We start from the raw sequence: 26,996 nt of genomic DNA, 5'->3' as shown, positions 1-26,996 counted from the left end.
GGCTGTTCCAGAACTTCACTCCTCTGATGGTTAGAAACCTTCGTCTAATTTCAAGTCTAAACTTCCTGATGGCCAGTTTATATCCATTTGTTCTTGTATCCACATTGGTACTGAGCTTAAATAATTCCTCTCCCTCCCTAGTATTTATCCCTCTGAGCAATCGTATCTCCCCTCAGCCTTCTTTTGGTTAGGCTAAACAAGCCAAGCTCTTTGAGTCTCCTTTCATAAGACAGGTTTTCCATTCCTCGTATCAACCCTAGTAGCCCTTCTCTGTACCTGTTACAGTTTGAATTCATCCTTCTTAAACATGGGAGATCAGAACTGCACACAGTATTCCAGATGAGGTCTCACCAGTGCCTTGTATAACAGTACTAACACCTCTTATCTCTACTGGAAATACCTCGCCTGATGCATCCCAAGACCGCATTAGCTTTTTTCATGGCCATAATCACATAGGCGGCTCATAGTCATCCTGTGATCAACCAGTACTCCGAGGTCCTTCTCCTCCTCTGTTACTTCCAACTGATGCTTATAACAAAATTCTTGTTATTAATCCCTAAATGAATGACCTTGCACTTTTCACTATTAAATTTCATCCTATTACTATTACTCCAGTTTACAAGGTCATCCAGATCTTCCTGTATGATATCCCGGTCTTTCTCTGTATTGGCAATACCTCCCAGCTTTGTGTCATCCACATTAGATAGGGTTCTCCTTCAGTGTAGGTATTTTTACGTAATACTGTTGAGTTTTGCCTCTGTTTTAGTCATCCAATACATTTTCTCACAGTGCCTGGATGGAAAACACTTCTGTTGTGCCTGTCCCTCTAGCTCTATGGATTTCTGCATAGATTCATTTGTGTACCATTTTCCAATATATTTGCAATTAAAATGCAAAGATTACATGGTCCGTATTTCAAAATCTCTATGTGAAAAGGCTTAGAAGTGACAAAAATTGTGGGGAAAATATATTCTTTGTCAGCAATAATTAGTCTCTCAGCAAGAGATACCCGGCATTTATGAAAATGTGTTCGGATTTCACCAACTTGTGCCAGAGCTGTCAGATAATTACAAAGAAAACCCATATTTGTGTCATGTTCTGTATCTCTTAAACAGTGTAAAATATGCCAGCAGCACTGAATGAATTAAGGATGCTTTTCTTTTGTAGGCCAAGGGTAAGGAAAGACAATGGCTGAGACACCAAGCTATTGGAGAGCTAGATGATGCCAAAATAATTGATGGATTAACAGGAGAAAAAGCTATTTATAAACGACGGGGAGAGCTTGAGCCAGAAGTAAGTATTCCATAAATAATGGGTGCAACTAGCAAGTTTACTAGTTCCTTGAGCTTCATTATGCTAGCCTAGTAAAGATGGTTAACAAGTTCAAATAAAATTAAATGACTATCACATGTCTTTCCTCACTAACACACTTTATCATACTATAAGAAAACTTTCAACACTCAGGTTTTTGGATTTGCAAATTAACAATTCTGATGTGAAATTAATGAGAAAATGAGTGAATAATTAAAACCTAAATAAAAACTTTTAAAAATCTACTATTTTATGACTACTCATAATTTTGGACGTTCGTCAGAAAAAAATTTTTTAGAATTATATGAGTCATTGAAAAAGAAACCAGTTGACACACACCAACAAATCAACTTTAAGGCTAGTTGTCTAGATCAGTGGTTCTCAAAGCCGGTCCGCTGCTTGTTCAAGGAAAGCCCCTGGCGGGCCGGGCCAGTTTGTTTACCTGCCGCGTCTGCAGGTTCGGCTGATCGCGGCTCTCACTGGCCACGGTTCACCACTCCAGGCCAATGGAGGCTGCGGGAAGCGGCGCAGGCCGAGGGATGTGCTGGCCGCCCTTCCCGCAGCCCCCATTGGCCTAGAATGGCAAACCGCGGCCAGTGGGAGCCACGATCGGCCGAACCTGCAGACGCGGCAGGTAAACAAACCGGCCCGGCCCACCAGGGGCTTTCCCTGAACAAGCGGCAGACCAGCTTTGAGAACCACAGGTCTAGATCATCATTATACACCTCTACCCCGATATAACGCGACCCGATATAACACGAATTTGGATATAACGCGGTAAAGCAGCGCTCCGGGGCGGGTGGGGCTGCGCACTCCGGTGGATCAAAGCAAGTTCGATATAACGCGGTTTCAACTATAACGTGGTAAGATATTTTGGCTCCCGAGGACAACGTTATATCGAGGTAGAGGTGTATTGTAATAGCCAGATTTAATATAGCCAATTATTTTTAATTTTAATTTTTAATGTTTACACGTGAAGGAATTTTATTTTGCAAACAATCATTTAGAATAGCTTTCTTCTCAGTAGCTAAATACATATTTGATACAACTCTCTCTCATTTATTTTTCATATTACATGGTCTCATTATTTGTTGTTTTGAACAGCTTATGCAGCCTAGCCATCCTACATCAGAGCTCAGTAAGGGAAAAGCTATAATATCCTAATTTCCAGTACTCTTCAAAGTGCTGGTTTTGTATTTTTCAATACATTATAAAAAGAGCTTACCTAGTGAAAATGCTAAGGAGGCAATTTTACATTTTGAATTAAAAATATATAAACATGGGCTTCAATGGGATTGGGGAGGGGGGAGTTGATATTGCAGTCATTTGCATTAATAATAAAAAGAAGAAACTAAACTAAAAATTCTCAAATGGTTGCTGAATGAAAGAGAAATATTTGGAAATCAGTTACAGATAAACATTTTAAATATTTGGTTTTTTGCCAAACCATCTTTTAATAGCCTTTCATTTGAATCCAGACTTCTCTCATTGCATATGGGGTAAAATACCTTTCCAGAACCTAGTATGCCAGAAATTGTTAAAACAGACATTTAAGGGTGAGGAGGCAGAGGGGATGAGGAAAGCTTTACAGTCAGAATGTACAAAATTGAGGAGTTAATCAGAAAAAGACTTCACACATTTTTAGAAAGATATTAACTTCAGCAGACAAACTTTATAATCTTATACAAGTCCCCTTTAGTACCATAATTCAAGGAGGCATTACCCTTATGACTCTTGGCAAAAAGTGGAAATTTGAGATTCCTTTTATTGTAATAAAATGTTGTTAATTAGAAATCTAGCAACAAAGGTATTTTCCTTATAAATGGGTGGAATTATCGTATTTTGTTTCCGGTCATTGAGTATATAAAACAGAGAAATAGAGAGACTGTATCCAGGTATCTAAAATAAATTTTTCTCAACTATTAATCAGAAAAATTCAAATAATTTCACCTTTTTTTTTTAAATAATCTGAACTTGCTAGAGAGAGCTTGCCTGCTAGGACAGAGTTTTTGTTGTCTAGTGTTTTGAAAAAGTGTGCGATGACTCCTTTTACAGTGTTCTGTTCTTATCAAAAGTGTAGCTTTCCCATTCATAAAGTTATTTCTGGTACTTTTCTCTCGCAGCTTGGTAGCCCTCAGCAGAAGCCTAAGCGTTTGCGCCTGGTAGTGGATGTTTCTGGCAGCATGTACCGCTTTAATGGGGTAGATGGTCGACTGGAGCGTTCCATGGAGGCTGTCTGCATGGTCATGGAAGCTTTTGAGAATTACGAGCACAAGTTTAAGGTAACTATAGCTGGGCCAGGAGTTTAGTGGTAATGAGTACTTGCACAGGCTGCGTACAGGCAGTGGAAAAAAGTATTTCATTACTCTGTCTAGCCAAAGAGTATTATTCATCCATGTAAGGAAATAAAGACTTAATTAAATCTGTTGCTAGCAGCCTGAAAATAATACCAGTCCATGGATAGGAAGCATTGAACACTATGAGTGCAGATTATGATTCAGTTTAAGGGTTATAAAAACAGACATACAAAAATGGAATACAATTATTAGTTGTGAAAATTGCCACTCTTGTAGAGAACTGTAAGGCTCGTTTTATACTTAATAGCAGTGGATAAGATATTGGAAATTTGTGGCACACCAAGGCGGCATTCTCCTCTTCCATTATGTCTGCTGCATTTGAGTTGGACCTTAGCTCAGTTCTCCCGTGCATCAGATCTCTGTTCAGTACAGGAGAAGGGAGGAGCTGTCAAGGAGCTAGATATAACTCCCTGATTCTGCATTAGCTGGACCCATCTTGAATTAGAGCAGCCTAGGTGATGATCTTATCTGGGGGCAAGTGAGATATTATTCTTTCTCCATTTCTCTCTCTCCTGCTTCATAAGGACTAGACACAATTGGAGCATACGGTCCGCAGAAGACCAGTGTCATCACTAGTGCTGTTCTCTATAAAGTTGGCAATGAGGGTATATGGCCTCACATTGCACTGACCAGCAGAGTTGACCCAAGTGGGCAATGGGGGATCCCTGGACCCAAGAAATTGTAGGGCAGTGGGTGCACCCAGCCAAGTTGCTCTCAGAGCGCCTGTTGAGCTAACTGCTTCCCCCATACATTACTATCCTTTTATCTCCCTTCCATGAGACAAAGGCTTCCTTGTTATCAGACTAGTCTAGTATTTGGGAATTGTAGCCTGACTTACTGATTACATGCTAAATGAAGTAGACTCACAGTTTTTTCCCCTCTGCTACTTTACTTATCTAGAGGCAAGAGTTAAATGACCCTCATTCTCTTCTCTTCTCTCTTATCCCTCCACCTTTCCCCACGCCCTTCCCATAACTTGATTTGACAGAATTTGTTGACCTTCGGAGATACTTGCTGATACCTCTTCCTGTTGTAGACTAATGCAATGGTTTTCAAACCTGTGGTCCCTGGGGTTTCACAGAGTATGTCTAAGATTTCCAAAGGGGTCCGCACCTCCAATTGACATTTTTTAGGGGTCTGCAAATGAAAAAAGGTTGAAAACGACTGGACTAATCTCTCAGAGAAGCAGCCATTTAAGGGCAGATTTTAAGAGTTTCTGGTGCAAGGTCTGGTGGATCTGTGAAGCAGCATTATAAGCAAAACATTCAAAACTGATTACATATTGAAATTCTCTACTCCTGTCATTAAAGTTCTATTTTTGACTGCTTAAAACCACTCCCCAGCCTATGTTCTGGTGCTTTAATTAGTTCTCTGCTAAAAAGGGGACTGATTCAGGGAACTTTTTTTCCCTTCCTCACTGTGCTTTCTCACTATATATTACCCTTTTGGTCATCATCCCATGAGACTTTCTTGTTGTCAGATTAGTCTTTAGGGCCTGACATATTGATTACATGATAAATGAAGTAGACTCACATTTTTTTTCCTCTGCTACTTTACTTATCTAGGGGCAAGAACTAAAAATGTACAGTGTGGTTGCTCTAAGACGGACAATATGGTAGTGATCCATTTAAGGTTAGAAGAGTGACAGTGGACATTTCTTGTCTGTCTGTACTCCTTTATGCCCAAGGTGGCTATTTGTTTCCAATTCTCATAGGGACAACCTTGTTCAGAGAGGGAGAGAAGGGAGACTCTTTCTACAATCAGGGAATCAGTTGGTCTATATTAACTGCCATCTTTTAAATTCCTCCTCCAAAATCACTTCTTCCATGCATCTCACAAGGGCTTAACCTCTAACTCAGCATATTAAAGGAGTGGGAGAGAGGAGAATGAAGTTCTAACACTGAACCTTCTTCCAAGTCTCTCAATGCATTCTGTGCTGTCTATTTAGATTCTAAGTTTCTTGGGGAAGGTAACATGCATCGTTCTGCGTCCAATTGTCCTGTAAGTGGCTGAGCTCCTTGTTGGCGTTTAGTAAATGTTACTACCACTGCTAACTGTGTTGTATTCCAGGAGCTCAAATTTTTAAAGGCTACTCCTAAATCATGCATGCAAAAGGTGCACCTGCATATCCATCTACCCTTTTCATATGTGCAAATGGCAGGATACACATTATAATAACAGTCATTCTGCAGATTTGAAATTATTATAGCATCTTTTCTAGTGTTGTCCATCTTATATGCTGAACCTATTTGAAAATGCAATATCTCCTAAAATGGAAGTTAGTTCTGTGCTTTACATAAAGTACAAAGTCCTATGGTTTTAGATCAAGAGCCATAACTTAGTTATTAGACTATGTAGCAAACGTTTTATGAGGGTTTCTAAAAACTTCAGAAATGGTTCCATGAACTACAAGCTATATAATTGTTGTGAAAATCCTTACGTTTTTGATTTATAGTGATATTAAAAGGGAGCATTACACATTTTGTATACACAATTCAGGAGGCCACAGCTGAGAAGCTGTCGTTAGAGGCAGTGCCATTTAAATGGAAGTGGAAGAGGAAAAAGGAGAAATGTTTTGTAATGCTTGGCAGCATAATTTCTTTTTTAAAGTCAAGCAGATGGCAGGCTAAATACAAATATTAAAGGGTATACTTAGTGTTGTCCAGAACAGGAAGGGATTTGGAAGCTGGTATCCCTTCCAGCGAAAGCCTGTCTGATTCATAATACATTTTCCATTCATCACACATGGCCTTTCATTTTGCCTTATTGCTTTGAAAAAAGCAACATCTTGGTGCAGAGTGTGGTAGCAGCAGTGGAAGATGAAATTTTTCTCATTTCACGCACACTTTCTGAATTGCACAGTAGCAACAACACAGTATGTGCTGTATTTAACAGCAGAGTGGAATGAACTTTTACTAACGTCTCAAGAAAAGTAATGAACTGAAAGATAATATTTAGGGAAACTTGTGTTTTACAGTTTGTATACCCAGAGCTTTAATAGAGCAAAATCTTTCACAGAGCATCTGATGCTATTAGAAAATTCAGCACCAAGTAGTGCAATAATCAACTAAGAAGCTTGCACCAATTTAAGCATAACTGGGCTGTTTGATTTGTGCTGTAACACAAATGGGCTGTAAGTCAGCTTTCAGGAGAACATAAGAATGGCCATACTGGGTCAGACCAATAGTCCATCTAGCACAGTATCCTGTCTTCCCACAGTGGGCAATGCCAGATGCTTAAGAGGGGATGAACAGAACAGGTAATCATCAAGTGATCCATCCTCTGTCACCCATTCTCAGCTTCTGGCAAACAGAGGCTAGGGACACTTCAGAGCATAGTTTTGCATCCCTGTCCATCCTGGCTAATAGCCATTGATGGACCTATCCTCCAGGAATTTATCTAGTTCTTTTTTGAACCCTGTTATAGTCTTGGCCTTCACAACATCCTCTGGCAAAGAGTTCCACAGGTTGACTGTGTGTTGTATGAAGAAATACTTCCTTTTGTTTGTTGTAAATCTGCTGCCTATTAATTTAATTTAGTGACTCCTAGTTCTTGTGTTATGAGAAGGAGTAAACAACACTTCTCTATTCGACTTGTCCACACCAGTCATGATTTTATAGACCTCCAACATATCCCCCTTTACTTGTCTTTTTTCCAAGCTGAAAATTCCCAGCCTCTTACTAATCTGTCCTCATATAGAAGCTGTTCCATACCCCTAATCATTTAAATGCCGCTGCATATTGAGTGGATGTTTTCAGAGAACTATCTACAATTACTCCAAGATCTCTTTCTTGAGTGGTAACAGCTAATTTAGACCCTTTTTTACATTGTATATGTATAGTTGGGATTATGTTTTCCAATGTGCATTACTTTGCATTTATCAACATTGAATTTCATCTGCCATTTTGTTGCCTAGACACCCAGTTTTGTGAGATCCCTTTGTAACTCTGCACGGTCTACTCAAGATAGTTAACTCCAAAGCAGTTTGGTATCATCTGCAAATTTTGCCACCTCCCTGTTTACCCCTTTTTCCAGACCATTTATGAATATGTTGATTAGGACTGGTCCCAGTACAGACCCCTGGGGGACACTACTATTTACCTCTCTCCATTCTGAAAACTGACCATTTATTCCTGCCCTCTGTTTCCTATCTTTTAACCGGTTATTGATCCATAAGAGGACTTTCCCTCTGATCCCATGACAGCTTACTTTGCTTAAGAGCTATTGGTGAGGGACCTTCTCAAAGGCTTTCTGAAAATCTATGTACACTTTATCCACTGGATCCCCCTTGTCCATATGCTTGTTGACCCCCTCAAAAAATTCTAGTAGATTGGTGAGGGATGATTTCCCTTTACAAAAACCATGTTGACTCTTCCCCAACAAATTGTGTTCATCTGAGTGTCTAATAATTCTGTTCTTTACTATAGTTTCAACCAATTTGCATGGTACTGAAGTTAGGCTTGCTGGCCTGGAATTGCCGGGATCACCTCTGGAGTCTTTTTTTAAAATTGGTGTCACATTAGCTATCCTCCAGTCATCTGGTACAGAAGATGATTAAAATGATAGGTTACATACCACAGTTAGTTCTGCAATTTCACATTTCACAAGAGTCCTTCAGAACTCTTGGGTGAATACCATCTAGTCCTGGTGACTTATTACTGTTTAGTTTATCAATTTGTTCCAAAACCTCCTCTAATGATACCTCAAGCTGGGACAGTTCCTCAGATTTGTCAAGTTTGGAAATCTCCCTCACATCCTCGGCCATGAAGACTGATGCAAAGAATTCATTTAGTTTCTCCACAATGGCCTTATCTCTCTTAAGTGCTCCTTTAGCATCTCAATCATCCAGTGGCCCCACTGGTTGTTTAGCAGGCTTCCTGCTTCTGATGTACTTAAACATTTTTTGCTGTTACTTTTTGAGTCTTTGGCTAGCTGTTCTTCACGGGGGTTTTTTTTTTTTTTTTTGGCCTTCCTAATTATATTTTTACACTTCATTTGTTAGAGTTTATGCTCCTTTCTATTTTTCTCACTAGGAGAACTTCCACTGTTTAAAGGATGCCTTTTTGTCTCTAACTGCTTCTTTTACTTTTGTTGTTTAGCCACGGTGGCACTTTTTTGGTCCTCTTACTATGTTTTTTAATTTGGGATATACATTTAAATTGAGCCTCTGTTATGGTGTCTTTAAAAATTTTCCATGCAGCTTGCAGGGATTTCACTTTTGGCATTGTACCTTTTAATTTCTGTTTAACTAACCTCCTCATTTTTGTGTAGGTTCCCTTTCTGAAATTAATTGCTACCATGGTGGGCTGCTTTGGTGTTCCCCTTCCCCCAGGGATGCTACATTTTGTTATGTTAGGGTCACTATTACCAAGTGGATCAGCTATATTCACCTCTTGGACCTGATCCTGTGCTCCACTTAGGACTAAAACAAGAATTGCCTCTCCTCTTGTGGGTTCCAGGACTATCTGCTCCAAGAAGCAGTCATTTAAGGTGTCATGAAACTTTATCTCTGCATCCTGTCCTGAGGTCACATATACCCAGTCAATATGGGAATAGTTGATATCCCCCATTATTATTGATTTTTTTTTTTATGTTTATAGCCTCTTTAATCTCCCTTGTGTGTGCAACCATGCTTGTGAGGCTAATGTGTGAGGCTAACTTGCACTGTGTTTAAAAAAAAATAAAAACTTCCACCAGGATCACACCCAAAGTCCTTAATTCTTACTTAATCTTTACTCCCAATGGAACTCATGAGAAAAAGCATTTTGGGTTCTACTTCTGCTGCTAGACATTGAAAGATAAATGGAAGGCCAAGATATTCTGCATTTGACTTCTTTTTATAATAGTTGTTATTTGGGAAGCTGCTTTCTTAAACCTTTCCGTGCCAATGATTCTTAAAGTGTGAGACTAATAGCACTGATTAAGTCAGTCCTACTGCAGCCAGGTGCTCAAGCTTCCAAGTAGTTTTTCAGATACCTTTTAGCCTTGGCCTGCAGTTGCCCATATACACTAGTTGTAGACCTCTCTCATACAGGGATGAGAAACATAACAAACTGTGGCTTGGTTTTGTGATGTATGGACTAGAACAGGGATCGGCAACCTTTGGCCCGCGGCCCACCAGGGAAAGCCCTATTGTGTCTGCGGCACCATTCCAGGCAATGCGGGCTGCGGGAAGGACGACCAGCACATCCCTTGGTCCGCGCCGCTTCCCGCAGCCCCCATTGGCCTGGAACAGCGAACCAAGGCCAGTGGGAGCCGCGATCGGCTGAACCTGCAGACAGGGCAGGTAAACAAACCGGCCCAGCCCGCCAGGTGCTTTCCCTGGCGGGCCGCATGCCAAAGGTTGCCGATCCCTGGACTAGGAGCTACTCAAAGCCTATTTTCACAAGTCACCTAAATTCAGTTTGAACCCAGTAGCTTCAGAGTGAAAGGCTCATTCATTATTGTCTTGTGCTAAGCAGCAGGGTGGTATTACCAGGCTGCAAAATATGGAATACCCCCTTAAAGTTGGTACACTAACATCAGTGTCAGAACAGCTATCCGGAGAAGAAATCAGAAGGTCCAGATCCAAAGAGATAGCACATTACAAAAGTGTCATACAACTTTAAACCCAAGAGAACCTCATCTCTGCACTTTACGTAATTTAGAAAGTAACCCATATTGTTTTGGACAAAATATATATAATTTTTGAAAGCGATATAGTATTGAATGGTTTTGTATTGCTTTCACCGTGTGACCATTACTGTACTGGATTTGTTCCCCTACTAAGCCCAAAGTATGCTGAATGCAATCCTATTATTATCATTATTAAAAATCAGAAAACATAATGGGGCTCTTGGAATTCAACCCTCTGTGTATTTTCAGCCATAGTTTTGATCTGTTGTGCAGACCTAAAAAGTGAAGGATGGATTTTAAAAAATAGTGTGTAACACTTTTTTTTTTCCAGATCAGAACGAGATCACATAAACAGCTTGTCAAACCTCAGAGCTACACTTTAACAATCCACTTCTTGTGTGCCAGATTGCAGGGAGAAGAGAGTAAATTGTAACGCTACAGATAAAATAGGCAGTGTGAAAAGCTAAGATTCTAATCTCACTTAACACCACTGTAAAACTGGTGGAATGAGTCAGAATCAGACGCTAGAAATATAATGAGTTGCTGCTGCTTATTTTAATTAGTTTGGGCAATTTTATCTTGCAAAAGTGTTTTAGTGGTAGTGAGAAATTGTAGTCAGTTCCTTTAAACTGATCATAAATGTAAACCGCCATCAGTATTTATCTTTTAGTTAAAAGCAAATTGCCTTTGATCAGACTTCATGTCATTCTGAGTCAGCAGTCACTCCTTATTCTTAACAGATTACTCTTTCATTCTCTTTCCTGCAGTACGATATCGTTGGACATTCAGGAGATGGCTTCAACATTGCATTGGTTGGGAGTGACAAAGTTCCCAAGAACAATAAGCAAAGATTAGAGATTATTAAGGTAAATCCTGTTGATAAATAGCTCTGAATAATCAAGGATTCTACAATGCTGAGGATAAGTTCCTACATGTCACAGAATACAAAAAGTAAAGAGAAGGAAGTTGCTGGAAGGGAGGCGAAGGAGGGATATGAGGAGCCATGTATGTACATGAAGCTGGGGAAAAACCTTTTAGACTTTTAAAAATAGAATAGAATAAGGATGCATCTCTCTTGAACTGTCCTAAACAGTCCATTAATGATCACAGGAAGTTCCATACACACTGATCAGTTGGTACAGCTATATGGAAAGCTCTCCATTAATAAAAAATATTATTGTTAACATGTAGCCACTGATGAGGGAAACTCTGGGGGTGATCCTTAATACTTGTTTGTACAGTCCTTGGAAGCCATAAAGTGCTGTAATAGCAGTAAGAGTATGTAAACTCCTAGACTGAAAAGATGTTAAACCATCATTGCAAAGTGAACATGTACTGTAAATGTAATAGGAAACCTTTGCTACATCAAAGCAGCAGGAAATCTGACTATAACATAGAATTTAACTAATTAACAGAATGGTGCTTTGGAACTGTATATTTAAGCTGACAGTTTCATGGGAAAATCTTTCTTTTCTAAATCAGTGTGTCTCTTACTAAGTGGGGTTTTTTTTTTTCCAGAAATAGGCCGTTGTATTAGACTAGGAGAACTGGGTTTTCCACTGACCAAACTCCCTAACTTTTTCATAAGAAATGGCTTTGTCCTCCACATTCTCCAATGCAGAATAACACATTTCTCTCTTGTTTTGTAAACCATATGTTTAAATAACGTTAAAGTCTATATCGTCACCATGAGCAGGCTCAGATTAACCAATGTTCACTTGGGGCACTTTCACGGAGCCCCACTGAAAGAGGCCCCCGACCGCCAAACAAAAACAAAACTGAGTGTTGCAGCCACCCTGTGCACCAGATCACAACGTCACTCACTCAGATTTGGGGTGTACACCCCTCTGTCATGATGGAGGAGTGGCTGGGCCAGACCTGAGCAGTTCGAGGCCGTGTGCACGTGGGCCGGAAAAGGAGAGGAAGTGGAGCTGGGCGACTGGGAATGAGAAAAGCTGCCCTAGCCTGGGAGGGAGCACTGAGTCGGGGGGGCAGCAGTGAGGAGCTGGGGAGAGTTGTTGGTGGGGTGAGTGCAGAATATTGGGGCCTGCGGAGTGGGATGTATGTTAGGGCTGCTGGGATATGTGGGTGGCTGTCAGAATAAGTAGGGACTGGTGTAGGGTTGTGGATATATGTGGAATAGGAGACGCATTCAGGGGTCTGTGTGTGGGGTGGGGAGAGAGGGGCATTCTGTGATCTGTGGGGTGGTGGCATGTATGGAACGAAAGCACTTTAAGAAAGGTGGGGGGAGCCCATTTTCCACAGTGCAGAGGGCAACAAAATTATTTAATCTGATCATGAGTCTTATATTTGGTAATAACACTTCATACTGAAGTCCATTAGTCCAGGGGTCGGCAACCTCTGGCATGCGGCTCGCTAGGGTAAGCACCCTGGCGGGCCGGGCCAGTTTGTTTACCTGCCGCGTCGGCAGGTTCGGCCGATCGCAGCTCCCACTGGCCGCAGTTTGCCCCTCCAGGCCAATGGCGGTGGCGGGAAGCCGCAGCCAGCACATCCCTCACCCGCGCGGCTTCCCGCAGCCCCCATTGGCCTGGGATGGTGAACCACAGCCAGTGGGAACCGCCATTGGCCGAACCTGCTGACACGGCAGGTAAACAAACTGGCCCGGCCCGCCAGGGTGCTTACCCTGGCGAGCTGGGTGCCAGAGATTGCCGACCCCTGCATGAGTCTAATATACATTATGAACAGGTGGGATTTGGTCAGGGTATTCTCCCTCAGATCTATAGCAATGTGGAAACCCAATCTCCAGCCTACTAAAGTGTTTTACTTCTTCACTCTCTAGTTCTGAAAGCTAAATTCCCTCCTTGTGATTTTTCCAGTTCTGACATTGCAAATTGGATTTTAAGAATTTATGTTTGTATTGAGTGAAATGAACCTTTGAACCCTAAAATGCTGCATATTCTCTAAAATAAGGAGCAAGATGAACATTTCTAAATGTGTTTCACTTAATATGGCTTAGAAGAATGTTTGCTCCTTTTCATACCAACTAAATGTGTGTTTTATTTGGAATAGTTCTCTCTGTACATTTCCTTTTGACTTTGTTGTGTACCCAGATAATGCATGCCCATGCTCAATTCTGTATGAGTGGAGACCATACTCTGGAAGGGACGGAGCATGCTGTTCGTGAAATTGCCAAAGAAGAGGCTGATGAATATTTTGTCATAGTCTTGAGCGATGCAAACCTTGAACGATATGGTATCCCACCAGCAAGATTTGCCCAAACCTTGACCATCAACCCTCAAGTTAATGCTTTTGCCATATTCATAGGATCCTTAGGAGACCAGGCAGACAGGTAAATATATTGCTGCGAGTAGTGGTGGCAGCATAGGCTTTATGTTACTTAACAGCAACTTTTTCCAGCAAGTTCAGGGCATTGGTGGCATCAAAAGGGTGTCCATTCAGTTCTCCAGCTCCAAGGTAGGGGCTTTCAAAGACATAAATCCAGCATGGAATTAAGGTTTTGGCCACAAATCAGCACCCCTGGACTCTTCCCTAAGTGGGAGTTAAAAATACGTGTACATAGTCTAATCCAAAGTAGATTAAACTGAAACTCGGGAGATGTTTAGCAATGTGAGGGATGCCTAAAAACTAACTATATTTCTGATTATGGCTCCATAGCCTATATCGGGTAGGCAACCTATGGCACATGTGCCGAAGGCGGCACGCGAGCTGATTTTCAGTGGCACTCACGCTGCCTGGGTCCTGGCCACCGGTCTGGGGGACTCTGCATTTTAATTTAATTTTAAATGAAGCTTCTTAAACATTTTAAAAACCTTATTTACTTTACATACAACAATAGTTTAGTTATATATTATAGACTTATAGAAAGAGACCTTCTAAAAACGTTAAAATGTATGACTGGCACGTGAAACCTTAAATCAGAGTGAATAAATGAAGACTCGGCACACCACTTCCGAAAGGTTGCCGACCCCTGGCCTATATCATAACTAGGGCCCTACCAAATTCACAGTCCATTTTGGTCAATTTCACGGTCATAGGTTTTTAAAAATCATAAATTTCATGATTTCAGCTATTTAAATCTGAAATTTCACGGTGTTGTAATCGTAGGGGTCCTGACCCAAAAAGAGTTGGGAGGGGTCTCAAGGTTATTGTACAGGGGGTTGTGGTACTGCTACCCTTTCTTCTGTGCTGCTGCTGGCGATGGCGCTGCCTTCAGAGCTAGGTAGCTGGAGAGTGGCGGCTACTGGCTGCGATCCCAGCTCTAAAGGCAGAGCCGCTTCCAGCAGCTGCGCAGAAGTAAGGATGGCACGGTATGGTCTGGTATTGCTCCCCTTACTTCTGTGCTGCTGCCTGCAGAGCTGGGCCCTCAGTCAGCAGCCGCCACTCTCCGGCTGCCCAGCTCTGAAGGCAGCAGCGTAGAAGTAAGGGTGGCATGGTATGGTATTGCCATCCTTACTTCTGCGCTGCTGCTGGCGGGGCACTGCCTTCAGAGCTGGGCACTCAGCCAACAGCTGCCATTCTCTGGCAGCCCGGCTCTGAAGGCAGCGCAGAAGTTATAGGTGGCAATACCCCAATCCCCCTAAAATAACTTTGCAGCCCCCCCGAAACTCCCTTTTGGATCAGTATCCCCAATTTGAGAAATGCTGGTCTCCTCCCTGAAATCTGCATAGTATAGGGTAAAAGCACACAAAAGACCAGATTTCATGGTGGGAAACCAGATATCACAGTCCGTGACGTGTTTTTCGTGGCTTGAGATGGTACAGGGAAGACAGAGAACTTCTATACAAACCAACTTTCTGCATCTGCTGCCCAGTCGCCGGTACATACAACGCAAAGCTATTATCTCTATCGTAAACATGTGCCAGTTACCACTAATGTTAAAGGGCCAATTCTGCTTTTAAAAAAAAAAAGGTCATTGACTGAAAGGGTAGTAGGATCAAGCCCAGAAGGAGTTAGGTCATAGCATGTGGTATAATCGTAAAAGGTTTGGAACGTGCGCAGTGCATTGAATTTCTGCAGGTTCCATCAATCTATTGTTTGTGTTCCCCATAAAGAACTCCTAGTTTGAAATATTATTGGAGATTGAGTTTTATTTTTCCTACTGGAAAAATGGGTTCATCATCCACATTCATCCATGAGGAAAAGAGGTTATCAATTTGCCCAATTCACTAGATATAGAATATATATATATATACACATGACACAGTACCACTGAAATACAACTGCATGTATGTGCATAATTAAGCAAAGCTTTCCTTTCAAATATAATTTTAGGGGGGGAGGGGAGTTACTTTTATTAGTTTTTCTTTCCACATGGCTTGCATATTTCCACATGGTTTATATTTTCATTTCAAATGGGAGATCTCTGGGATTGAGTTTATAGTCTATGGGGAAATGACAGTGGGACACAAATATAAATTAAAACTTGTTTAAAAAATCAGTGAAACAGTATACACCAAAACTGCTGATTAAATATTAGTGATGTGAATTTTGTAATGTGTATCTTTTATACTATTAAAAGCGTTGAATAAAAATGTACAAGGCTGACTACCTTAGGCCTCGGGCTAGCAGCTGTAGTAAACCTTGAATTCACTTTAACCTATTGTAGGCTAGAAACTGAAATATCAACAGCACATTTATAGCCAATATATAAAACTTCAGATAAAATCCGTAGTTTTTGTGGGGTGGAGGAGTTAAGGTTTACCAAACACTTAGGTTAGTACAGTAACATTTTTAAATGAACTAAATGATCCCCCTACAGAGAGTGAGTTTTTAGTTGTTTCTAGAAGATCAGCTATGCTAATACTGTACCTTGTTTGGTCACTGGTACCTTAATCTCAGCAGAGATTTTCACACATCAGAAATAGGGACAATAACAAAGGAATGGAAATCTGTAGAAACAGGTCAGTTGTCTTGCTGAAAAGACCTCTGTGACATAACCCCTTTCAGTGTTTCCTTGCGCTGCTGCTTTCCCAAGCTTTTAATTGCATAGTGACAGCAGTGTGAATGGCATGTATCAGCAAGGTATTCAAAAGTAAAAACATCCTTTCTTAAGGAACTCTCAGGACTCTTTGGTTTGCTGTCAGGAACATAATTTGCAATGGTAATTCTTTTTCCCTTCCCATTCTGATCCCTAGGCTGCAGAAGATGCTACCAGCAGGCCGGTCTTTTATTGCCATGGATACCAAGCAGATCCCCCAGATCTTGCAACAGATCTTTACATCCACCATGTTGTCCAGTGCCTAAGAAGTTCCCGTTACTATTAAATAATTGGACATTGTAACAAGCACAATTGAGAAACAAGCTGGCTGGTGAAAGACAAAATCAGCGCCTGATGAAGATAAGAACTATAAAACTGATAAATATAATTTTCATATTGAAATATTATAGTCCCTTAATTGAAATGCCAAAAACAACACTGTAGCTTAGATTTTTGGTGAAATCGTACAGCATAGCCATCAGGTGACTTAAAGTTCTGCCTTCAGAGGGATAAGAGAGTTCAAGGGGGTTGATGTAGTGCACAGGATATCTGTGTCAAATGAACAGAGGGACAGATAACACATCATTTGTGATCACTCTGGCTGATACATTGCCAGCAGCTCTTTGGGACAGCATCATTTTACTCAGTTTTATTAGCAGTGTTTCTTGGGGTTGAATACCAAGTTATACAGCAATGTGCAAGTCAGACCCAGCTAATCTGCCCCACTGCTGTGTGTGCTGAGTTCAGAATTAGAAATGCAAGTAACTGCACTTGGAACAAGACTGCTCATCCTGATCTGCATCCGACCTTTGCTCTTGGATGTCAGGAACAATAGAATGGTGCGGAAGCCCAGAACATTGCAGTATAAACTTACATTATTGGATCTGGAGCACAGCTCAGAGTAGTGAAAATCCCTAGAAAAAAGTTAATTTATTTTTTCCTGGAAAGACAGAGCTGAAAGGGGTCAAAGTGGTCTAAGACCCACCTATGAAGGGTGCACCACCATGGCTTTCCTACTGCATGGTAGCTGATGATATTGTCTAGTTTCTCTGTTGCCAGGACTCCTAGGAAAGGGCCTCTTCCCCCAGAGGCTGGATGTGCTCATGGTTTTTTACATTTTGCTTCCATTTCAAGAGCTCTTTGCACTTTCTGTTTTGGTTTCTAAAATGTGAAGCTGGAGGGCAGATCTGTGTGTCAGGAAATGACTTTTAATAAAGAAGAAAATAAGTAAAGAGGAAAAATAGATCAAGAGAGTAAAAGTATGTGGCTTTCGTTTTGGTAGGAAATCTGTGTTTGGGGGTCTTCTTTTAATGCAGAACACTCTCACTCTGTGCATCTTTTCTATTGTAAGTATTTTCCTCCCATTTCCACATTCTCAAACAGGAACTCTTGCTTTAGAATTAAATTGGTTGAAGTTTGTACTGCACTCTGAAGATGAAAATCCCTAGGTAGGGGCTAACTAATAGTACTTTTGCAATCACTGTGCTTCAGGAACACTGGAATACTTAATAAATTGAATTCACCATCCTACCGCGAGTAACTGTTAACTCTCATCACCACCAATAAAAAGACTCTTGCCCCATGGTTGATTATTATAAACTATTATAAAGAGATGAAAGGTGAAAGAAAGAGCACTGTCTCCAATCATGCTTAGAAATTGTGGTACTTCACTGCGAAAACAAGTTTCCTGACTCCTACAAGATTTCTAACTACATTAAAGATGCTGTTTGGGTGGGATGAGGGGTGGAGAGAGAGCATCTGTTTGTTCCTTCATTTCTACAAATCCATCACAGTTTTTAAATGCATAATGCATTTTTGCTAGTCTTGCCATTTTCCACCGTGTCATAAGAACATAAGAGCGGCCATACTGGGTCAGACCAAAGGTCCATCCAGCCCAGTATCCTGTCCTCTGACAGTGGCCAATGCCAGGTGTCCCAGAGGGAGTGAACCTAACAGGTAATGATCAAGTGTCAATCCCGCAGCAGCATTATGGACCCAATCCTGTAAGATGATGAGAACCCTCAACTTCCATTCAAGTACAAAGGCAGTCGAGAGTGCTCAGCAACTCAACGAATGAGGCGTTCTGGCCTCGATGCACAAAAGGAGCTAGGTGCTAAGTGCCAGGGATGGCTCTACTGCAGTGCACAAAACTCCTGCCTAACTCTGTAGGTGCCTAAACTCACTCAACACCTAACCTTTCAGGGTAAAAGTTCCCAAGGCACCTATGTTTATGCCTCTGGGCATGCGGTCAAACCCAGATTTCCTGCCTGAGTCCCAGGGAAGACGGATTCAGCCGTCTAAATCGTGTGCGGGGTCTGCTGCTGTAGGAGTGCTCAAATGTCCCATTCAAAAGCCAGCCGGAGGAGGCGGTGGGCATGGTTCCCACTATAACTTTTAGCCCATTGGTTAGAGCACTCACCTGGGATGTGGGAAACCCAAATTAAATTGCCCCCTCTGCCAGATACCTAATACCATGGCAGTAAGTCTTGCCCCAGTATTGTGAAGTAATTGTTCAAACTAAACTCCACAGATTCAAAATGAGTTTAAAAACTGGCCAGGCAATCAAAGCAACACCCAGCTGGACTGTCATGCTTCCTGGAGAGACGAGAGCATTGGGATCCTACTCTGTGACTGGATTAAAAAACAAACCATACAATTGCTGCCTGTACATGTCAAAATATGATTATATAAGCTTCTTAGACCTATAAACACATTTATTGTATTTATAAGAGACCCCTAAGTAGAATAGTGCTAAACTGAGTTATTACTCCTTAGCACTCAACTTTTTGCAATTTCTCAAAACTCTGCTTTTATCCTTAAAGATTCTTACAGTTAGGAAAATACTTTCCCCTTTAAAATAACTAAAGATTTTATCATACTTACTGTACTGTAGACCACTTGATTGTACAGATCCATCCCTGGTGTAACTCCATTTACTTCAGTGACCTCGTTAACTTTACAATAGAGATTAATGGGGTATTTCTATTGGGGACACAGTAGAGTAGTTTAGATTAAATTTTGAACTAATATTTTAAAAAGGAAACTGACAAGGGTAAATATGTTTACAAAAAGTATAGAACATATCACCTCAGATTATTAAAAATGCTTAAATCTAGCGTACTAATTATTTATGCTATTTATTTAATTATGTGCAGTTCTCTCACCTGGCACAATGAAAATACTTGTTTTATTTTGTTTCCAGCCAGTGTCTGTTCAATTTTACTTTCAGATTCCATGTACTAACAGCATGCTGCAGCGATTACAACCCAAACACTTCAAGGGAATTTTTTTTAAAGCATTTTCCAGTGGAATTTAAGACACTCCCCCTCCTCACCGCCCCCCCCCCCCAACCATGAAATGATTTCAGGTGGTTCTGGAAGGGTCTTTACTTATGTGCCTCACTTCTGGGACATAGTTGACCTGACAGCGTCCCTTTACATTGTTATAATATGATGAGAAATTCTGTCTGGACTCTCTATATCTCACCTGCTTTAATATCCATCACTCTGGCATTGAGAAATCAAAATAGCAGCTGTTCTTCCCCTCCCTCTAAAATCTACAAAAAGAAATTCTGCTGCTCAGCCAGTTAATAGAAGAATTTAGCAAACTCACACTGGTCTTCTGTGTCCTTAAGTCATGACAGAGCTTTCAAATATGCATTTAATTAAAACAGTTATGAGAAACATGTTGATTAGCTGTTCACTTCAGCACTGCCTGTTTAGCATCTGTATTTGTTAATATTCCAGAGTCCACCAAAGCATATGTACAAACAACCCCCTTAAATTGCCATTTGATTTAATAAGACTTATTGTATCTTAAAAGGACATATGACTTCTCCTTTTCTCACTGTTTATTATACCATCTTAGAAGTTTGAAACAAATCTATTATTTACTGAACTGTCATTGCTTCATTGCATGGGTATTATTGTTTGTTATTGTAGGGTTCTGATTTACTGCAGCTGATGTAACATTAGCACCCTTGCTTACGTAATCTTAACTACCTCTAATAATGCAATTTTTTCAATTGGTTTTCATTAAAATCATTAAATGATTGTGTGTATAAAGTGTAATCATACTGAATATTTGTTGTTTTTCATTTCAAGCAACATGAGATAGCTTGATGTATTTATTACCATCAGGATTATGATGCATACTGCAGCAAATGGTATAAATAGAGTACAGAATGTATTCTGTTGGAATGTGAAAAGTGCATTAGACAAGCACATTTAAAAACTTAAAGCAGCCTTGTATGGTTACTTGTAAAATGCTCTGTGTTAGTATAAGGTGCCTAAATAAAGTGTGAAAGATTAAGAGCAGGTTGCTAACCCTTGACATTGACTCCAGCAGTGTTGTTGTAGCTGTGCTGGTCCCAGGATATTCGTGAGACAAGGTGGGTGAAGTATTATCTTTTATTGGACCAACTTCTGTTGGTGAGAGAGACAAGCTTTTCTTCAGCTCTGTGTAAGCTCGAAAGCATGTCTCTCTCACCAACAGAAGTTGGTCCAATAAAAAATATTACCTCACCTCACCCACCTTGTTTCACTGACCCCATCACTCATTCAGTTACATATTTTGAAGTTTATGTAGGTACAATTTATCATCTCTAGCTTAGTTTCCTTTGCAGACATGCCTGGAAATCATTATGTATGTAATGCTATAGCTCAGAGTCTTCCATTGTAAAATTTAGAATACATTTTTAATTTCTTAATTTAATACACTGATGTAACAATCAATGGAAAGACAAACATACAACAGGAACAGTGCTGTTGAATTGCAGTATGGCTTCTGTCTTCAAAATTGGGTTCTTATCCAAAAGTTTATTGGGCTACTTTGTATCTGTAAAATAAACTTCATTGCTGCTGTCAGGTTGGGGACAAATGTGAGAGCTCTAGAAGTTGTGCTTTTCTTGCAGGGACTACGCGTTTTAAAGCCATGGATCAAAACTGTTTGAATACTTGTGTTACAGATGTGTTTAAGAAATCACTTTTTGTTATGTTGTTCATTGCAAGTATCTCTTTGATTGTTAAATTTTCTACAAAACAACTGAGAACATACAAGCTAATTTACCTGATACCAATAAAATTCACTAACTTGTACCGAAGGCAGAAAGATATACCACCACCAATAGTCTAATTTATTTGTGTGTTTGTATTAGAGGGGCTTGATATTTTTTTTTAGTTGTTTTATTTGTAGTTTGAATATAGAGTTTTTCATCACTGCTATAAGTGTAGTAACAGCTAGCAGGGTGCTGTATGGCTGTGAGATAACCCATTCCTAGAAGCACTAGAAGTGATTGGATTTTGGCCTCAGCCTTACTTTGCCTCACTCACCATTGCCTATTTTTCTTTTCTTCTATAATTTCGAGAGGATAAACTGTCTTGCTGACATTGACAGAGAACTGTTCAAGAAAGGAAAGGCAACGTTTCTCACTTTCAGTCTCTGCCCAAATTATTATAAGAGGGGCACTCATGGCATTCAAGTGTTTTTACAGCTGAACAGACATTTTCCATTAAGAGTTTAAGATGAAATTCACTCAATGTGGCCTTTCCAAGTCCCTAGTCACCACACAAACTCTGTTGGAGGCTTTAAGCTTCCAGGGACACTATGCACTGTAGTGTATCTCCCTGTTAATAAGGAAGGGGGTATATACACACAGTTGCCAAATCTCTCCTATGAAATGCTGAGTGCCCTCAAGTGCCAGAAAAGTCAATGGGACTTTAACACCTTGTAGGTTCATGCTGTTAAGGAATGATAGTTTAAAGAAAATCTATAAGCAAATCTCTTAAGTGACTAAACGCTATTCACTGAGAATGTTGCCGGACCTTTCTATTCCTATGGAACAATGTGTGCTTGTTTATTTTAAATGGTTTAAACCCTATTAAACAAAGCAAACTCAACTGGAGAAGGACTTGGGAATTTTTGGGAGCCAAAACCTTTGGGAGTCTTAACCTTTAAACAGAGAAAGTGTTCTCCTTGCCACTCACACAATGATTCATAAACAGATTATTTTAGAATGCCAGTGTTGCATAACTGCTAAGTAAGTAAATCAAATTTTACATGTGGTATTTTTCTGGCTAGTATGCACATTGCTATGAAATGAAGCAGTGTTATGTTCTGATAGTAGAAGTGTTATTACTTGGATGAACAATACAAATACATATAACCTTTAAAGTGAAAAGAACCATAGTCCACATTATTATCCAAATGAACAAGTAACAATCTACCTAACTTAAAATTTATGCTTTTAAAAATGACCCCATTCTCATCTTCCATTTCTCACTGGTTAACTTTTCTGAGTTGAGGTCACATTCTCTTTCATATACAGGTTAGATCAGTTTTCTTTCTAAGGACCCACAATGTCCTATTAAAAACTCCACAGTCCCCTTGTGCCTCAACAAGTGTTTTTCTGCATATAAAAGCAAGGACCAGCATTAGGGGGTAGCAAGCAGGGGAACTGCCCGGAGCCCCATGCCACAGGGGGGCCCATGAAGTTAAGTTGCTCAGGCTTCAGCTTCAGCCCCGGGTGGAGGGGGTTCGGGCTTCTGGGCTTCAACCCCATGCAGTGGGACTTTCTGCCTTGGGTCCCAGCAAGTCTAACACTGATCCTGCTTGGTGGACCCCCTGAAACATTGCTCACAGCCCCGTAGGGGGCCCCGGACCTCTGGGTGAGAACCACTGGTTTAGATCAGATGATCACATAAGTGGGCTTGAAAAGGAGACCGGGTGTGACACTAAATATTCCGGGTGAACTTTTCAGCAGCTAAAGGAGTTTCGCTCTTTCACTGACTTTCGAAGAGCCTTTGGAAATTCCAGACAAAACCAAAAGATGTTATAATGTCAGAACTATTTTACAATCAGATTCTACAACCAAACTAAGAAAGATAGATTTAAAATATATGAATTTTGGCTTTCTGACCTTTGTATACAATTTTTCATTTTGACACAATATGCAAGCCTGTGAAGAGCTTTCTATTTATCAATCACATTTTGTTTCAATATTGTGCACAACATTCTCATGGTGTAACTCTGCTACAGGTATTTTCTGCAGCCCAGCGTCTCCCACAATTCTGATATGGCTGGGCTGCTCCCCTCTACTCTGCAGTTCCCAGAGGCCGTGCAAAGCTGCAGTGTAGTGTGTGCTGACCTTGCCTCCTTTTCCTGCTTGCCAACTGGTCTCCTGCCTCCGCGATAGCAATCAAGTGTTGTTTCATTTACGTCCATCCCTTTCTGTTATCTTTATCGCCATTTCTGTGCAGTAACCAACGAGCCTTTTTTCTCTTATCTTACTCCTCCTTCGGGAGCTCTGCAGCTCCTTCCTACTGAGCTCCTCTGCCCCATTACAGGCATGACAGCGCCACTGTGCAAGCACTGGGCTAAGTACAAATGGGGCTCTAGATGTGAGGGAGCTTTCCCAGGAGCAGCTTGCTCCCACCCAGTTAACACTATTGCTGCTAGGGCACGAGGCTCTAGGTCAGATAGGCATGTTGGGGCCCCCTATCCTTTCCAAGTAGCCATGATTGCCCCAGAAAAAACTGACCAAGAGCAGAACAGAGACTCTGAGGACAACCACTACATCCAGATAAGCCAGGAGTAAATCCTGGGCTGACACAGGACCATAGACATAAGTCCCTTGCATAGTTACCAGTCCTCTCTGCCCTCTACCCACCCCCTCCCCAAGTCTGGAAATAGGTCTCCGGTAGCCTTGGGAGAGAAGCCGGCCTTATATCCAGCCCCCCTTCCTCCCAAAACAAGCCAGAGAACTCTGATTATCAGAACATAAGAATGGCCATACTGGGTCAGACCAAAGGTCCATCCAGCCCAGTGTCCTGTCTGCCGACAGTGGCCAATGTCAGGTGCCCTAGAGGGAGTGAACCTAACAGGTAATGATCAAGTGATCTCTCTCCTGCCATCCAGCTCCACCCTCTGACAGACAGACAGGCTAGGGACACCATTCCTTACCCATCCTGGCTAATAGCCATTATGGACTTAACCTCCATGAATTTCTAGTTCTATTATAAACCCTGTTATAGTCCTAGCCTTCACAACCTCCTCAGGCAAGGAGTTCCACAGGTTGACTGTGCGCTGTGTGAAGAAGAACTTCCTTTTATTTGTTTTAAACATGCTGCCCATTAATTTCATTTGGTGTCCCCTAATTCTTATATTATGGGAACAAGTAAATAACTTTTCCTTATGCACTTTCTCCACACCACTCATGATTTTATATACCTCTATCATATCCCCCCTTAGTCTTCTCTTTTCCAAGCTGAAAAGTCCTAGCCTCTTTAATCTCTCCTCATATGGGACCCGTTCCAAACCCCTAATCATTTTAGTTGCCCTTCTCTGAACCTTTTTCAAATGCCAGTATATCTTTTTTGAGATGAGGAGACCACATCTGTACGCAGTATTCAAGATGTGGGTGTACCATAAGGGCAATAAGATATTCTCTGTCTTATTCTCTATCCCCTTTTGAATGATTCCTAACATCCCGTTTGCTTTTTTCACTGCATGGACGTCTTCAGAGAACTATCCACGATGACTCCAAGATCTCTTTCCTGATTAGTTGTAGCTAAATTAGCCCCCATCATATTGTATATATAGTTGGGGTTATTTTTTCCAATGTGCATTACTTTACATTTATCCACATTAAATTTAATTTGCCATTTTGTTGCCCAATCACTTAGTTTTGTGAGATCTTTTTGAAGTTCTTCACAGTCTCCTTTGGTCTTAACTATCTTGAGCAGTTTAGTATTGTCTGCAAACTTTGCCACTTCTCTGTTTACCCCTTTCTCCAGATCTTTTATGAATAAGTTGAATAGGATTGGTCCTAGGACTGACCCTTGGGGAACACCACTAGTTACCCCTCTCCATTCTGAAAATTTACCATTTATTCCTACCCTTTGTTCCCTGTCTTTTAACCAGTTCTCAATCCATGAAAGGATCTTCCCTCTTATCCCAGGACAACTTAATTTACGTAAGAGCCTTTGGTGAGGGATCTTGTCAAAGGCTTTCTGGAAATCTAAGTACACTATGTGCACTGGATCCCCCTTGTCCATATGTTTGTTGACGCCATCAAAGAACTCTAATACAGTGATTCTCAAACTAGGGCCGCCGCTTGTTCAGGGAAAACCCCTGGCGAGCCGGCCCTGTTTGTTTACCTGCCGCGTCCGCAAGTTCGGCCGATCGCAGCTCCCACTGGCCGCGGTTCGCCGCTCCAGGCCAATGGGGGCTGCAGGAAGCAGCGTGAGCCGAGGGACGTACTGGCCGCCGCTTCCCACCCCCCCCACCCCCCATTGGCCTGGAGCGGTGAACCACGGCCAGTGGGAGCTGTGATCGGCCGAACCTGTGAACGCAGCAGGTAAAAAAACCGGCCCGGCCCACCAGGGGTTTTCCCTGAACAAGCGGCAGCCCTAGTTTGAGAACCACTACTCTAATAGATTAGTAAGACATGATTTCCCTTTACAGAAACCATGTTGACTTTTGCCCAACAATTTACGTTTTTCTGTGTGTCTGACAATTTTATTCTTTACTATTGTTTCAACTAATTTGCCTGGTACTGACGTTAGACTTACCGGTCTGTAATTGCGAGGATCACCTCTTAGAGCCCTTTTTATATATTGGCATTACATTAGCTATCTTCCAGTCATTGGGTACAGAAAGTGATTTAAAGGACAGGTTACAAACCATAGTTAATAGTTCCACGATTTCACATTTGAGTTCTTTCAGAACTCTTGGGTGAATGCCATCTGGTCCCGGTGACTTGTTACTGTTAAGTTTATCAATTAATTCCAAAACTTCCTCTAGTGACACTTCAATCTGTGACAATTCCTCAGATTTGTCACCTACAAAGGACGGCTCAGGTTTGGGAATCTCCCTAACATCTTCAGCCGTGAAGACTGAAGCAAAGAATTCATTTAGTTTCTCCGCAATGACTTTATCGTCTTTAAGTGCTCCTTTTGTATCTCGATCGTCCAGGGACCCACTGGTTGTTTAGCAGGCTTCCAGCTTCTGATGTACTTAAAAAACATTTTGTTATTACCTTTTGAGTTTTTGGCTAGTTGTTCTTCAACCTCCTTTTGGCTTTTCTTATTACATTTTTACACTTAATTTGGCGGTGTTTATGCTCCTTTCTATTTACCTCACTAGGATTTGACTTCCACTTTTTAAAAGATGCCTTTTTATCTCTCACTGCTTCTTTTACATGGTTGTTAAGCCACGGTGGCTCTTTTACTGTGTTTTTTAATTTGGGGTATACATTTAAGGTGGGCCTCTATTACGGTGTCTTTGAAAAGTGTCCCGCAGCTTGCAGGGATTTCACTCTAGTCACTGTACCTTTTAATTTCTGTTTAACTAACCTCCTCATTTTTGCATAGTTCCCCTTTCTGAAATTAAATGCTACCATGTTGGGCTGTTGAAGTGTTCTTCCCACCACAGGAATGTTAAATGTTGTTATATTATGGTCACTATTTCCAAGCGGTTCTGTTATAGTTACCTCTTGGACCAGATCCTGCGCTCCACTCAGGACTAAATTGAGAATTGCTTCTCCCCTTGTGGGTTCCTGTACCAGCTGCTCCAAGAAGCAGTCATTTAAAGTATCGAGAAATTTTGTCTCTGCATTTCGTCCTGAGGTGACATGTACCCAGTCAATATGGGGATAATTGAAATCTCCCACTATTGTTGAGTTCTTTATTTTGATAGCCTCTCTAATCTCCCTTAGCATTTCATCGTCACTATCACTGTCCTGGTCAGGTGGTCGA

At 41.1% G+C, this 26,996-nt stretch overlaps 1 protein-coding gene across 1 annotated transcript in view; it reads left to right on the top strand.

Moving 5' to 3' along the window:
* The window catches only part of VWA8 (von Willebrand factor A domain containing 8), a 263,005-nt gene extending 246,497 nt beyond the window's left edge, over positions 1-16,508 (top strand). The window contains exons 40-44 of the mRNA XM_065414163.1: positions 1,168-1,293; positions 3,435-3,593; positions 11,051-11,149; positions 13,355-13,593; positions 16,400-16,508. Of these exons, the coding sequence (XP_065270235.1) occupies positions 1,168-1,293; positions 3,435-3,593; positions 11,051-11,149; positions 13,355-13,593; positions 16,400-16,508 (732 nt within the window). The remainder of the gene's footprint in view (positions 1-1,167; positions 1,294-3,434; positions 3,594-11,050; positions 11,150-13,354; positions 13,594-16,399) is intronic.
* Positions 16,509-26,996: the final 10,488 nt, after the last annotated feature.

Source organism: Emys orbicularis, chromosome 1 (genome assembly GCF_028017835.1).
Source record: "Emys orbicularis isolate rEmyOrb1 chromosome 1, rEmyOrb1.hap1, whole genome shotgun sequence".
Classification (NCBI taxonomy): Eukaryota; Metazoa; Chordata; order Testudines; family Emydidae; genus Emys; species Emys orbicularis.
The sequence above is the reverse complement of the archived record's forward strand: the minus strand, read 5'-3'. Positions and strand labels throughout refer to the sequence as shown.